The sequence below is a fragment of the Dermochelys coriacea genome, chromosome 8, assembly GCF_009764565.3.
Source record: "Dermochelys coriacea isolate rDerCor1 chromosome 8, rDerCor1.pri.v4, whole genome shotgun sequence".
NCBI lineage: Eukaryota > Metazoa > Chordata > Testudines > Dermochelyidae > Dermochelys > Dermochelys coriacea.
In genome coordinates, this window is record NC_050075.1 from 3,664,293 (window position 1) to 3,679,700 (window position 15,408).

The window sequence follows — 15,408 nt, forward strand, 5'->3', positions numbered from 1 at the left end:
CTTCCCTAACTCTCCCTCACCCGTATGGCTTCAGGAGCAGCTCTGGTGTGAACCAGGGCTTGCTGAGTAGCTGCTCTCCTTTCCCTGCTGTATCACGGAGGACGGAAGACAAAGCAGGTTTTGTCTGCACTAATAGCTGCTTCCCGGCTCACTTGTGGGAGCTCCAGGGAGAACAGCGTAGAAGCCTGACTGGCTCTACCTCAGCCCAGGCCAACAGTTACGGCTTGGCTTGGTTCAACATTTTCCATCTAAACAGGTTTTGTGATTGAAAATTGGGGTTTTGACAGACAGATTTTTTTTTTCTTTGAAAAAAGTGTCGGTTTTCCACAGAAAATTATGACTTTTTGTCAAAAAGCCAAACACCCGAAAACCAAAAGGTTTCCACCAAAAACTTCCATTTGCAAAATGCAGCCGTGGTGCCTTATGGGATTTGTAGTTCAGATATCTCTTGTCCCCATTCTCCACTATGGGCCAGGCTCCCCCGTTGGACATCTCCTCTTAATTACTGTGGAATGTGATTTCCATGACACATCACAAAGATTGACTAACAGGGGAGATTGAAGGCCTAATTCACAGAATATCAGGGTTGGAAGGGACCTCAGGAGATCATCTAGTCCAACCCTCTCCAATCCCCAGTTTTTGCCCCAGATCCCTAAATGTCCCCCTCATGGATTGAACTCACAACCCATGAGGGGGCCATTTAGGGATCTGGGGCAAAAACTGGGGATTGGAGAGGGTTCGACTAGATGATCTCCTGAGATGTTGGTGCATCATGGGAAATGTAGTCTGGCCCAGGAGTCCCACCCATAGATGAAAATTGTCATAAATATAAAGGGAAGAGTAACAACCTTTATGTATGCAGTAATATAAAATCCCTCTTGGCCAAAGGTACAGAATCACTTACCGTAAGGGGTAATCAGTTCAATTAACCCAGTTGGCACCTGACCAGAAGGACCAATGGGGAAAGAAGATGCTTTCAAATCTGGGAGGGTAAAGATTTTGTTTGTGCTGTCCGTGTGTTCCCTCTTAAGACACAGAGAGACCAAGCAGGTAATCCAGCTCCTACTGAAATGATACATCTAAAATTACAGAAATTGTAAGTAATAGCAAGGAAATGCGTTAGATTATCTTTTGTTTTAGCTTGTGAATTTTCCCTATGCTAAGGAGGAGGTTTATTCCTGTTTCGTAACTTTGAAGTTAAGCCTAGAAGGGAATCCTCTGTGTTTTAAATCTTTTTATTACCCCGTAAAGTTACCTTCCATCCTGATTTTACAGAGGTGCTTCTTTTACTTTTTTTTTTTTTTAAATAAAGTTCTTCTTTTAAGAACCTGATTGGTTTTTAGTGTCGTAAAAACCCAAGGTTCTGGTCTGTGCTCACCTTGTTAACCTATTTGGTTGGTATATTATTCTCAAGCATCCCCAGGAAAGGGGATGAAGGGGTTGGGGGAGGGATATTTTGGAGGGGATAGGGCTCCAAGTGGCCCCTCCCTGAATGTTTTTTTAAATCACTCGGTGGTGGCAGCAATACCGTCCAAGGACAAGGAATTTGTGCCTTGGGGAAGTTTTTAACCTAAACTGGTGGAATATAAGCTTAGGGGGTCTTTCATGCGAGTCCCCACATCTGGACCCCAGAGTTCAGAGTGGGGAGGGAACCCTAACAAAAATGGAAACATCAGGCACTTGAACTACTATTCCCATAGAGCATTGTGATGGCATTTTTGAATCAAAAGTTTTCAGCTGAAAGATTTTGATTTTTAATTTTTGGCCAAAAAGTTGACATTTCCAGCAGGAAAAAAAAATGTTTCTGACCACTTTTAAAGTACCGATTTTGGCCCCTTGACTTTTCGGAAATGATACATTTGGCTTTCATATCTGAAAAGGTTGGACAACACTGTCGTAAGCTAAAGCATTAGAGAGAGGAAAGGGTGATGGAGAAGTTCCTATGCTGGGCCAGAACCTCAGCTGATGAAAAGTGAAGTGAATGGAGCTATACTGATTTACAGCCGCTGCAGATCTGGCCTGTTATCTTAACTTTTTTTAAATTCAGTAGAGCTCAACTCATCAAGAAAGCTGTGGATTTGAATAATGAATTCCTGAACTGAGCTTTTATTTTAAAATCAGGGTAAACGGCCCAAAGGGTGAGTTTCGCTCTTAATCTAGAAAATAAACATCACGTTTTGCACCTGACCAAATCCCTAGAGATTACATTATTGACATTAAATCCCACAGATGGGCATAGCAAATAAAACTTGATCAGCTTAATAACACCTACAGAGATGGCCTTTATAAAACTTTCCAGTTAACTTGTATCTGTAGTATGTCCTATATTTTCTTACATTCAGTATAGACAGTGCCTTGGGAATAGTGCAAATACCACATTTGACTTTCCTTAGTTACAGTATCTAAAGCAACTGTGAAGTAGTGGAGGGTGACCACAGGGCAGCTTTCCCTGTGTTGTCTTCCTCCTATGGCAGCTATTTCTCCTGAGATTCCCAACACGTGCTAGATTAAACCAGACCCAATTAGTCGTCCCTCCAGAAGCACAACCCAGAGGTTTCAGAGTAGCAGCCATGTTAGTCTGTATTCACAAAAAGAAAAGGAGTACTTGTGGCACCTTAGAGACTAACAAATTTATTTGAGCATAAGCTTTCGTGAGCTACAGCTCACTTCATTGGATGACCCAGAGGTGCATCAGTGGTATCTGTGCCAGGGAGAAAGGATGCATCTTCCCGTAGAGCCTGCCCAGAAATGTCAGGGAGCTGCAGGGCTCATCTGCATGGGAGTTCAGTATCCCTCTCTACCTTACTCTCTAGCAGCGCAGCTCCCTCTCCAGCCAGTGAATCCCTTGGGGGAACCCTTTCAAGGGTGACTGCCCAACCTCCAGCCAGTCCACTCTCCCATGTGGATCCTTCGACAGTGTGAACGAAGTACATCTGACGCAGTGGTGTATACAACAGTAGTTCTGATGGGCTGGGGCATGAGATGCCCCACACCTCTGAGCATGGTGCTGACGAGAGCCAGTTTACATTTTTTCATTTTATTTCTGATTTTTTTTAACAAAACAGAACTGTTTGCAGGAGGCAGCCTGTTTCAACAACGAACACTCTCAAAGCAAAACATGGGAACAAAATCCCATCCCTAGACAGTTCTGGTGCTAACTGTGAAGACTTATCATGCTAATTTCAATGTCGTCATTGTCAACGATTTCACGGCTGATCAGATCACATCGGGAAGGGGAGGGCAATCATATCATGGAGATCTGCACAATCTACCGTTGAGTGGCATGTTGATTTCGTGCCAGGAGGAGTAGGCAGTGTTTGGCATGTGGGCACAGCTTGGAAAAGTGTCCACTTTGCCCCCCCAAATCTGACCACATACAGCCTTCTGTGGGCCTGAGGCTGGGATGGAGAACTCTGCTATGGAGCCCTGTGAGAGGTGTGCTCAGGGGAATGTCACGGAGCCCACTGTTTTTCATGGGGAGAGAATGATACCCCTCCAATGCAGTGTTAATGTTCCACCAATTTCCATTGCTGTGCACATCATTAAAAGTGCAATTAATTTGAGAAAAGGGCAATCTGGCCCCATTGAAGTCGATGGCTAAACTCTCAATGACTTTAATGGGACCAGCCAAAGAAATGTAAATGATTTGATGTCTGTATCATCACAAAAGAACTGCCTGCAGCGTGCTTAACAGGTCATCAACAATCCAGGCAGAAGGGAAGCTTCTTTCCTCAAGTTGCCAATTATTCTAGCTCACCTGAGAAAGGTGTATCTTTGGAGATGTGCTATGATGTCACAATATATACATAGAATGCAGCCATTTATTGCTGTCTGGCCTCACTAGTCAGAGTATTTGGACCTCAGTACGATTTATAGGGGAATGATCATATTAATTAATCAAAAAGAAAAGGAGTACTTGTGGCACCTTAGAGACTAACAAATTTATTAGAGCATAAGCTTTCGTGAGCTACAGCTCACTTCATCGGATGCATTTGGTGGAAAAAACAGAGGAGAGATTTATATACACACACAGAGAACATGAAATAATGGGTTTATCATACACACTGTAAGGAGAGTGATCACTTAAGATAAGCCATCACCAGCAGCGGGGGGGGGGGAGAGGAGGAAAACCTTTCATGGTGACAAGCAAGGTAGGCTACTTCCAGCAGTTAACAAGAATATCTGAGGAACAGTGGGGGGTGGGGTGGGGTGGGGGGGAGAAATAACATGGGGAAATAGTTTTACTTTGTGTAATGACTCATCCATTCCCAGTCTCTATTCAAGCCTAAGTTAATTGTATCCAGTTTGCAAATTAATTCCAATTCAGCAGTCTCTCATTAGAGTCTGTTTTTGAAGCTTTTTTGTTGAAGGATAGCCACTCTTAGGTCTGTGATCGAGTGACCAGAGAGATAGAAGTGTTCTCCGACTGGTTTTTGAATGTTATAATTCTTGACGTCTGATTTGTGTCCATTTATTCTTTTGCGTAGAGACTGTCCAGTTTGGCCAATGTACATGGCAGAGGGGCATTGCTGGCACATGATGGCATCTATCACATTGGTAGATGCGCAGGTGAAGGAGCCTCTGATAGTGTGGCTGATGTGATTAGGCCCTATGATGGTATCCCCTGAATAGATATGTGGACAGAGTTGGCAACGGGCTTTGTTGCAAGGATAGGTTCCTGGGTTAGTGGTTCTGTTGTGTGGTGTGTGGTTGCTGGTGAGTATTTGCTTCAGATTGGGGGGCTGTCTGTAAGCAAGGACTGGTCTGTCTCCCAAGATCTGTGAGAGTGATGGGTCGTCCTTCAGGATAGGTTGTAGATCCTTGATGATGCGTTGGAGAGGTTTTAGTTGGGGGCTGAAGGTGATGGCTAGTGGCGTTCTGTTATTTTCTTTGTTGGGCCTGTCCTGGAGTAGGTGACTTCTGGGTACTCTTCTGGCTCTGTCAATCTGTTTCTTCACTTCAGCAGGTGGGCATTGTAGTTGTAGGAATGCATGATAGAGATCTTGTAGGTGTTTGTCTCTGTCTGAGGGATTGGACAGGCCAATCCTTGCTTATGTTAGGTTAGAGAGTATTTTAAACACTTCAGGGTATTTTCCAAAGAGCGTTCCACATACAGGCAAAATTGTTTCAACTTAAACCTTTAACCTTAATTTTTTTTGGGGGGGGGGAGAGCGAGAGGGGAAAGAGGGGGAAGAGACATTAATTAAAGCATGAAGTCAGTTCATAATCAATGACAATCAATGTCTATGTCAGATAGCTCTGAATTATTCTGGTGGCCCAGAAAGGTATATTCCCTCATGGCCATCAGCAGTCCTGTCAAAGTTTGCATAGTTCTATGCACTGATCTGAAATTTTTTCTATGCACTATATTGGAAAATGTAGTGTTGAACTGTCAGACAAACACAGAGGAACAAGTGAACAATAGAGTATGCCTGCCTTTTGCAAAACATGCAGCTGATCACTTTCTATTTGTAGATTCCCTTAAGGCAAAAAAAAGCCTGCCGAGGGGAACAAAGAAATACACTGGCACATAGCCTATGCATTCACTCTCAAACTCAAGGCCCCAGAGACTAGACAGCAATCCTCGGTTGGGGCTAGAAAATGAAGTACAGATAGTGGATATGTGAGTAACTGGGACTCAACACTTTCAGATGCCCATCCACTACACATTTTCCACTGGTTGAACTGCAGATCTCTTGCAAGTCTTGGGAAAGAGGAGGAGACAATTTATACAGGCCCTTCCTTTATCCGTGGCCCCACCCACATTTTTTGTGTGGCCAATGCGTTATGCAGACTTCCCTCCCCAACCCCCCCGGGGGAATAGAGGATATGTAATAGGGCTAGCATCCTGAACTGCAGGCATGTCCCCACGCTCACTCCTGGGCAATGCTCACTGTGCTGTGAGGGGACCTAAATTATCGAAGAAACTGCTTGGAGCATGAGGATTAATTGGCTTCTTTAGGGCTAGGCGGTGATACTTTTAATCACACTTCGTCAAATTCTGGCCCCATTGAAGTCGATGGCTAAGCTCTCAGTGACTTTAATGGGACCAGGATTTCACCCACTGACCTCCTTCAGCAGTGTCACTGAACTCATATGGAGTTGGATGCTACTCAGTTGAGTTAGGGCATCGCAGTCTGCCCCCCAGTTAAAACAATAATTAAAAGGAGGATGTAAATCTAGGTCATTTATCAGAAGGGGAAATTATGCTGTCACTGCTCTGTTACTGGGCTTTGACCAGGCCAATATCCCCTGACCTGTCTGCACCTCTGACATGACAGTGCAATATGCTTTCCTCATGCCTACTAGATCTCAGTTTGCCCCTGACTGTGTCAGCTTCTTATATGAGCTCTCGTCAATCGGTGAACTGAGATACAGTGAGCAAAGCAATGCACCTTTTACAGTGGATGGAAGGACACACATGCTGTGTGTTGTTCTTGTTATGACGTTTGAGTATTGAATGTTAAAACAGAATGTACCTTTTAATTACTCCATTTTATTGAAGTATATTGAAGGCAGAAGCTCTTCCAGGGCAGTGCACATGTTTGCCTTACTGCTGATAAAGCCTGAAATGTGTCATTGTGTCTTTTATAGCCTCTGGGTATAGCCTATATCAGTCTTGCACATCTTACTGTTGCTTTGCTATATTTTGCTGCACTGGTACCCTGGCAACACCATAAAAGGCGAAGAGAACAGTTATTTAGCAAGTCTCCTGCGGTTTCTTTTAATTGAAGGATATTTCTTTATGTACTTCCAAATGAACACCTTGTATCTAAAGGAAAATCAACGAAACAGTGTAATACAGAACCTCTCCCAAGTTACAGCTGATCTAACCAATGAAAGTAAACAGAAAAAGCAACAAAAATTATGGATTTTGGCCTGAGTCTTGCAAGATCCTTTCTCTTAGGGGGAAAAATCTACGTGATTCTGGGATTAGGGAAAATATCAGAAAGAATTTAAATGATAAAACTATCAACCAAGTATGCATAAAGTAAAATGTGTTCACTATCTCTACAAAGCCCCCTTTCACCTTCCTCTGAAGCGTGGAGCACAGGTCACTTTCTGCTTTGAATAAGAGTAAATGGTGGATTCTCTGTAATTGAAGTCCTTAAATCAAGATTTGAGAACGTCAGTAACTCAGCCAGAAGTTATGGGCCTGTTTCAGGAGTGGGTGGGTGAGGTTCTGCAGCCTACAATGTGCAGGAGATCAGACTAGGTCAGGGGTTCTCAAACTTCATTGCCTCACGACCCCTTTTTGACAACAAAAATTACTACATGACCCCAGGAGGAGGGACCAAAGCCTGAGCCCACCCGAGCCCTGCCACCCAGGCAGGGGGACCAAAGCCAAAGCCCAAGGGCTTGAGCCCTGGGTAAGGGGGCCTGTAACTTGAGCCCCACTGCCCAGGGCTGAAGTCCTTGGGCTTTGGCCCCAGGCACTGGGGCTCAGACTTTGGCTTTGGCCTCGGGCAGGGGGCTTGGGCTTTGGCTCCAGCCCCAGACCCCAGCAAGTCTATCGCCAGCCCTGGCAACCCCATTAAAATGGGGTAGTGACCCAATTGGGGCTTCCAACCCACAGTTTGAGAACCACTGGACTAGATGATCATGATGGTCCCTTCTGGCCTCTGAGGCTATGAACTGCTACAGGGACATGATCTGTTAATTGTTGAAAACTGTGACAGATTTCCAAAGGAACCTAAGGGAGTTAGGCGCCCAACTCCTTTTGAACGTCAATGGGATTTGAGAGTGGAATTTCCAAAATCATCTAGGTGAGTTTGCAGAAGTCATCTCACCTTTCAATAGTATTTGTGGCTTAGATTTCAAAGGAGCCTAGAAGAGTTAGGTGTCTAAAGCCACTAGAATTTCAGTGGAATTTGGGCACCTAACTCCCATAAGCTCCCTTTAAAATCCTAAAAAGAAAAGGAGTACTTGTGGCACCTTAGAGACTAACAAATTTATTAGAGCATAAGCTTTCGTGAGCTACAGCTCACTTCTGTAGCTCACGAAAGCTTATGCTCTAATAAATTTGTTAGTCTCTAAGGTGCCACAAGTACTCCTTTTCTTTTTGCGAATACAGACTAACACGGCTGCTACTCTGAAACCTTTAAAATCCTAGTCTCTGACAATAAGCAAATCAAATCACACCAAGAGCATCCAATACTATTACTTTAGGAAGCAACGCAAATGTTCACTGCCTCATCCCAGTAGATTGAGTCACCCAGACTAACGGAAATGGGACCATCAATATCAAACCGCAAAGTAATAACCACCATAATCAAGAACTAAAAGTAAGCAGATGAGCTGTCTATTTATTCCAATAGTCGAGGCTGAAATGACAGATTCAAACACTGACCATAAGATTAACAACATATCCAAAAAGAAAAGGAGTACTTGTGGCACCTTAGAGACTAACAAATTTATTTGAGCATAAGCTTTCGTGAGCTACAGCTCACTTCATCGGATGCATTCTTTTTGAGAATACAGACTAACACGGCTGCTACTCTGAAACCAACATACCCAAATAACCATTCACAACTCAGCTTAAATCTGCTTCAGAATGACCTGTGAATGCATATACTGACTGTGAATGCATATACTGACTTAGCACCTCTAATGCACCTCTAATGACTGAGGGAGATCAACTGCTTAAGGACATTCCCCAAGATGAACAATGCAAATTATACAAATTATTAACAGGAAAACTGCAGTTAGGTGGCCAAATACTGACCTTGGTTGTATCCCTGCAGCATCATTAACTTTACTGGAGCAGCACGAGTGTTACTGAGGGCAAACACAGCCCCCTATACCCTTGCACCCAAGAATCTCAAAGCTCTTTACAACCATTCACTTAAATAATTAAACAAACCTTACTGCACCCGAATGAGGTACTGTAATTCAGAGAAGACATGCCATCAGTAATGCCTGCAAGTGTCAGAGTAGCAGCCGTGTTAGTCTGTATTCGCAAAAAGAAAAGGAGTACTTGTGGCACCTTAGAGACTAACAAATTTATTAGAGCATAAGCTTTCGTGAGCTACAGCTCACTTCATCGGATGCATTTGGTGGAAAAAACAGAGGGGAGATTTATATACACACACAGAGAACATGAAACAATGGGTTTATCATACACACTGTAAGGAGAAAAAAGAAAAGCAGTACTTGTGGCACCTTAGAGACTAACAAATTTGTTAGTCTCTAAGGTGCCACAAGTACTGCTTTTCTTTTTGCGAATACAGACTAACATGTCTGCTACTCTGAAAACTGTAAGGAGAGTGATCACTTAAGATAAGCCATCACCAGCAGCAGGGGGGGGAAAGGAGGAAAACCTTTCATGGTGACAAGCAAGGTAGGCTACTTCCAGCAGTTAACAAGAATATCTGAGGAACAGTGGGGGGTGGGGTGGGGTGGGAGGGAGAAATACCATGGGGAAATAGTTTTACTTTGTGTAATGACTCATCCATTCCCAGTCTCTATTCAAGCCTAAGTTAATTGTATCCAGTTTGCAAATTAATTCCAATTCAGCAGTCTCTCGTTGGAGTCTGTTTTTGAAGCTTTTTTGTTGAAGGATAGCAACTCTTAGGTCTGTAATCAAGTGACCAGAGAGATTGAAGTGTTCTCCAACTGGTTTTTGAATGTTATAATTCTTGACATCTGATTTGTGTCCATTCATTCTTTTACGTAGAGACTGTCCAGTTTGGCCAATGTACATGGCAGAGGGGCATTGCTGGCACATGATGGCATATATCACATTGGTAGATGCGCAGGTGAACGAGCCTCTGATAGTGTGGCTGATGTGATTAGGCGCTATGATGGTATCCCCTGAATAGATATGTGGACACAGTTGGCAACGGGCTTTGTTGCAAGGATAGGTTCCTGGGTTAGTGGTTCTGTTGTGTGGTTGCTGGTGAGTATTTGCTTCAGATTGGGGGGCTGTCTGTAAGCAAGGACTGGTCTGTCTCCCAAGATCTGTGAGAGTGATGGGTCGTCCTTCAGGATAGGTTGTAGATCCTTGATGATGCGTTGGAGAGGTTTTAGTTGGGGGCTGAAGGTGATGGCTAGTGGCGTTCTGTTATTTTCTTTGTTGGGCCTGTCCTGGAGTAGGTGACTTCTGGGTACTCTTCTGGCTCTGTCAATCTGTTTCTTCACTTCAGCAGGTGGGTATTGTAGTTGTAGGAATGCATGATAGAGATCTTGTAGGTGTTTGTCTCTGTCTGAGGGGTTGGAGCAAATGCGGTTGTATCGTAGAGCTTGGCTGTAGACAATGGATCGAGTGGTATGATCTGGATGAAAGCTAGAGGCATGTAAGTAGGAATAGCGGTCAGTAGGTTTCCGATATAGGGTGGTGTTTATGTGACCATCGCTTATTAGCACCGTAGTGTCCAGGAAGTGGATCTCTTGTGTGGACTGGTCCAGGCTGAGGTTGATGGTGGGATGGAAATTGTTGAAAACATGGTGGAATTCCTCAAGGGCTTCTTTTCCATTGGTCCAGATGATGAAGATGTCATCAATGTAGCACAAGTAGAGTAGGGGCATTAGGAGACGAGAGCTGAGGAAGCGTTATTCTAAGTCAGCCAAAAAATGTTGGATCACACCACTGCAAGTGTGATTCTGAGAAACGGGGTCATTGTTAGTTTACACATTTCCTGTATTCTACTTCACAAAGTTTAGTGGCACCTACCACAGAAGTCAAACATAAGCATGATGTGCCCAAGAAATCTCAAGTATGGCTCACTATAAAAAGATATATTCCTTTGGGAATAATGACAAGGCAGCACAATCCTGTCAAGTTCAGAATTTAAAACCGGCTTCCCATGATCTCACCCCCACGTATGTATGTAACAGAAAGGAAAGAAAAGGAAAAATCAATGCAACAGCATGATACTGTAGACTCTCCCCAATTTATACATATAGTAGGGGACAGTCAGAGAAGTCAGAAAGAAGGAAGATGCTGTAGATGACGCACAAGATAAGGGGCTGGAAAAGATTTTACTGGTGGGACTGGAGAACAATGCATGCACTTGGCAGGTGATTTGCAGAGAAAACCAGCAGGGATTTAGTAGCAACATCAACATGTGGGGAAGAGTAAAAAATGACACTAGAGTTGTGATTCTGTGGGATAGGGGAAGGCGGGGGAGCTGTTAACCTTAGTGGGAAAAGGAAGGTGTCAGGAGGATTTTGAAGGCAAGATGAAGAGTTACGTTTTTGAGCTGTTGTGTTTGAGCCATCAACAGGATACCCAGGAGGAAATGTAAATCTGATGCGAGAGGAAGAGGACACAGGGTGGAGAGGTGAGTCTATGGCCTGGTCTACACTGGGGGGGAATCGATCTAAGATACGCAACTTCAATAGCGTAGCTGAAGTCAACGTATCTTAGATCAACTTAGAATCACTTAGTTCGCGTCCTCGCGGCATAGGATCGACGGCCGCCGCTCCCCCGTCGACTCCGCTTCCGCCTCTCGCTGTGGTGGAGTTCTGGAGTCGACGGCAGAGCAATCGGGGATTGATTTATCTTGTCTACACTAGACGTGATAAATTGATCCCCGGATCGGTGCGTAGTGTAGACATGGCCTATGAGTCAACAGCACACAATGTTAATTAAAGCCAGTCCCTTACTTCCACCCCATGAAGAATTTTGTCGGGGAGCCTTTCCAAGAGATGTGAATGGAAGCTGTTTAGCATTTGGTACTTTCTATCATCTTTCCCAGGTAGATTAGCACAACCCACCCTTCATGTTGTATTTCAAAGTAACCTGAATGAAAATAAAACACCACCAATCAGAGTTACAGGACTGTTGTGTTGATCTCAAGGGCCAAAAGAGTTAAAGGCATTATAAACTCTTCCACTGTCCAATACTGAACAAGTATTACAAAGGTTCAGGGGATTTCCTACAGAGACCCTGGTTTACTTGGTTTTTGGGGAAACACCCAAAAGCATTCATTCTAAAGTTGAGAAGTTTATTGATTAAACACAAGGAAGAAGCAGACATCAAAACACACATTTACTTATGCAAAACTTACTTATTTAATTATGCAAAACAATTGCAAATCAATCAAAACAAAGTATTTCTCCTCTTGGCAGCAAAATATCAGTCTCTTATTTTCACCAACAACCTTAACAATCTTTCTTTGATGAAAGGGAAATGGTTCAATCTACACTCAGTCCTGATGTGCAAAGAGTATTCACTCCTCCTGTTTGCAAGAGACAGACGCAAGGTAGAAGAGAGAGAGAGGAAAGAAAAAGCGGGGCGAAATAGGGCTTTTGTTGAGGTTCTTTGAACACTGGGCAGCTGGCCAATCGTGAACGGATGCTTTGACTGGCAGGTAGGCTACAACAACTGTTGTTTGAATCCTGGCTCGCATTGCAGTCAGGGATGTCATCTGGTTGGATCCTTTCTCCTCAGGCAGGGCAGGGCCTGATGGGCCGTCTTATCTCACTGTGATAATGTGTCCAGTACAGTTGATATCAGGATCTGGTGAAAAGCTGAGATAGGAGAGAATGAAAAATAGTGGAGCAGAAAGTAACACAAAAGGGAAGGGAGGCAGAACAGGATTTTACATGCTTCTGCAGAGCTGACAATCAAGTATCCTCACCACCGGGCTGAGGGCTGGGTGTCATGATGTGACCTCACAGGTGAAAAACAAAGTTCCTTAAAGAAGAGCAAGGCCTGATGGGCTCCTGTGAGAAGGAAACCCCTTTGGTCTGGTCCTTCTGTCCTGGGATTGGGGAAAAATCACACGAGACGAGCTGTGTTGGGAAGAGATGAGTCAAGCAGAGATGTGCTGAACTGAGTTGCTTTAGGCTAGGATAGGAGGACACCATACAAATCAATAATTTTTCGAAGTCTCCTTTTAAGAACCCCAAATGATGGGGGTAGGGAGAGGGTGGCATAGTTGATCCCTTCATCATTTTGTCGACCAATTAGGCCTAATATCCAACACATTGATCCATTAATTTCCAGACTCGTATCTTCTTATTTATGAAGCATGATCTTAATGCAGTCCTTGAGTTATTTCTGTAGGCCTTTTTTGTTTCTCCATCTGGTTTTCTTGCACCTGCTTATAACATTCTTTATGGAAGATAACTTGACCTACTTTTCATCGTCAATTCCTAAGCAGGTTAAAAAGTTATAGGTTATTGTGACATCTTACAAACTTTCAAGTACTTTTTACGGTTGAGCACACAATTAGGGTAAATTTGTAGGGCCAATTATAACAACAGGACAACCTCATGCCTTTCCTTCTATTAGGGCAACTCTGGCAGCAGCTACTCCTGTTTTGACCTTACAGTTCCAGGATCCTTAGCCCATAGGACTGACTCATGTCAAAGCCCCTAACAATAGTGCATTGGTCCGGGATCAGTTCCGGGAATTGGGAAGCCAGCTGTTTAAATAAATAAGAGCCTTTTTATGCTGTCATTTCTGGCATGGTCACTCAGAGGAGCCAGTTGATCTGGATCATAGTCAGATTATTTAGCCTACCTTTGAGGTGTAATGTGGCAATTTATTACAGCAGTCTGTAGCTTATCATTGCACATCTACTGTTTTATTTCCAAGGACAATGCTACATCACTATCATTTCCAGCACAAGACTAAATCATCCACTTGTCCCTCTTTTGTCTGGGAAGAGTCACAGACTTACAACACTTCAACACTCTTAGCATGTCAATGATCGAAAGGGTAAGAAAAAGTATTTATATGCCTCATTTCCTCAGCCAATACAATGACTGGGCTGCGTCAAATGATAGAACGTAGGCTATTTTCCCAGACTATTTTCTATCTAGACTGACCCCCCCTTCAGCTTCTGCCTACCCGACGTGGCTTAGTCCATGGCTGTGATACTTACTACTGGTTTTTGAAGCAGATGTTGTCTGCTCCTCTATAGCCAGAACCCCTGAGGTATCTACCATCTGATGTCCAGGCTAGGTTCTGAATCTGTGCATCATGCTTCCTTGGGGCAACTGCAGTACAGCAGGACCATGTTCAGCCTATGTTAGACTTACAGTTTAATACATTGCTCAGGGCTGGTTTTATATTGCACAGAAGGGTTGCTAGAAGAAAGCTACAGTTCCTTCAGTTGAATCTCCATTTGGCATTAAAGCAATTATAGCACAATTTTATGTATGATTAACCCTTATTCTCTATGCCGCCTCTGCCAAGCTTCCTAGATAACTTTAAATAATCTTTTAACAATATCTCTTCAGAGTTGAAGGGGAAACGTTCTTCTCTCTAAACTGACAATAGACTGCATTAGGCTTTTTACCCCTTTCAATCTAGCCATGTTGATGCCATACCAGCAAATTTCTCAGTCAATTTTAACTGTGTACATCAAGAATACATTTTCCTCTTTGCTAATCATACAAGGAGAATATTGTATAATTGTTTCCATGATAAATTCAGTTCTGAAATCATAACCACAATGGCACCTAATGAAACTTATCCCTGTGAAGAGGATCAACACAAATCCTATGAACAACTGGTGCCCTGTTTTAAGTGATGCATCAGCTTTGTGTTACAGGGGTGAATGTCACCTTCCTTGCTCACAGCCATATTAAATGGGCCACCTTTTGCCCTTAACACATGAACATCTATTGACATGAATGGATGCTGGCTGTCCTTGAACCTTGAGGGCATCACTGGAAGCATTACGCAGCTTGGCTCAGTTTTGGGTGTTGAGAGGATCCAGCTCCTTTCTTATCAAGTTTACCAGGGAAAAGCACGGAAGACATCTGGGAATCCTTTATTTTAGTTGGAACACAACTCACAATTAAAGTTAAATTACTTCTTTGAGGGGAAAAAAAACCAGAAAAAAGTAAATTGAATCCAGTGGGTATAGAATGCAGTTGGATGTCAGAATCAAAAGTGAAGCTTAATGGCATTTATTGTTCAGAAACAATCCTGTCTTGTGATTATTTTAGTATATTTGCCAGACTTGTCACTACACGCTTTAGAGTTACAATATTAGTGCCAGATAATTGTGTTATCTTTATTCCTCTTTGCAGGATTACATGAAAATATTCTTTGGAGTGCATATCACACTGGGTTAAGGTTAAAAAACAATCAACTCATGTAGCAAACTCCAAGGTGCCTTACCATCTCGCTGAAATATAAATCAGAATCCTGAAGAGAAATGATTCCATGACATAAAAAAATCTGAAATACATACCCATAAGGTCAAAGCTTTGCTAAGCAAACAACAAATAAAACTGGAAGCTCTCTTTCCAAAAGCCTTGAATCACAGTGACAGTTACAATGTGTGTGAAATTACACTACATATAAAAACTCCTACCCATCCTTCAGAAGGTAGCAATGCACTGGCTTGTATTTCCTCCTACAGATTTATTCCAATTTACACAGAAAAACACACACACACACACACACAAACACACACACACTCTAAGCCTTTCTTAGAAACTTTT

The 15,408-nt window shown here is 43.1% G+C and overlaps 1 protein-coding gene across 2 annotated transcripts in view; it reads right to left on the reverse strand.

Moving 5' to 3' along the window:
- SGCD (sarcoglycan delta) overlaps nucleotides 1–15,408 on the reverse strand; it is a 532,111-nt gene that overhangs the window by 252,270 nt on the left and 264,433 nt on the right. The window contains exon 1 of one of the 2 annotated variants that reach the window (XM_043520273.1): nucleotides 15,083–15,273. The exons of the other annotated variant lie outside the window; for it this stretch is intronic. Coding sequence (XP_043376208.1) covers nucleotides 15,083–15,085 — 3 coding nt within the window. The 5' untranslated portion in view covers nucleotides 15,086–15,273. Of the gene's footprint in view, nucleotides 1–15,082; nucleotides 15,274–15,408 lie in introns of those variants that run through there. 2 annotated transcript variants of the gene reach the window in all.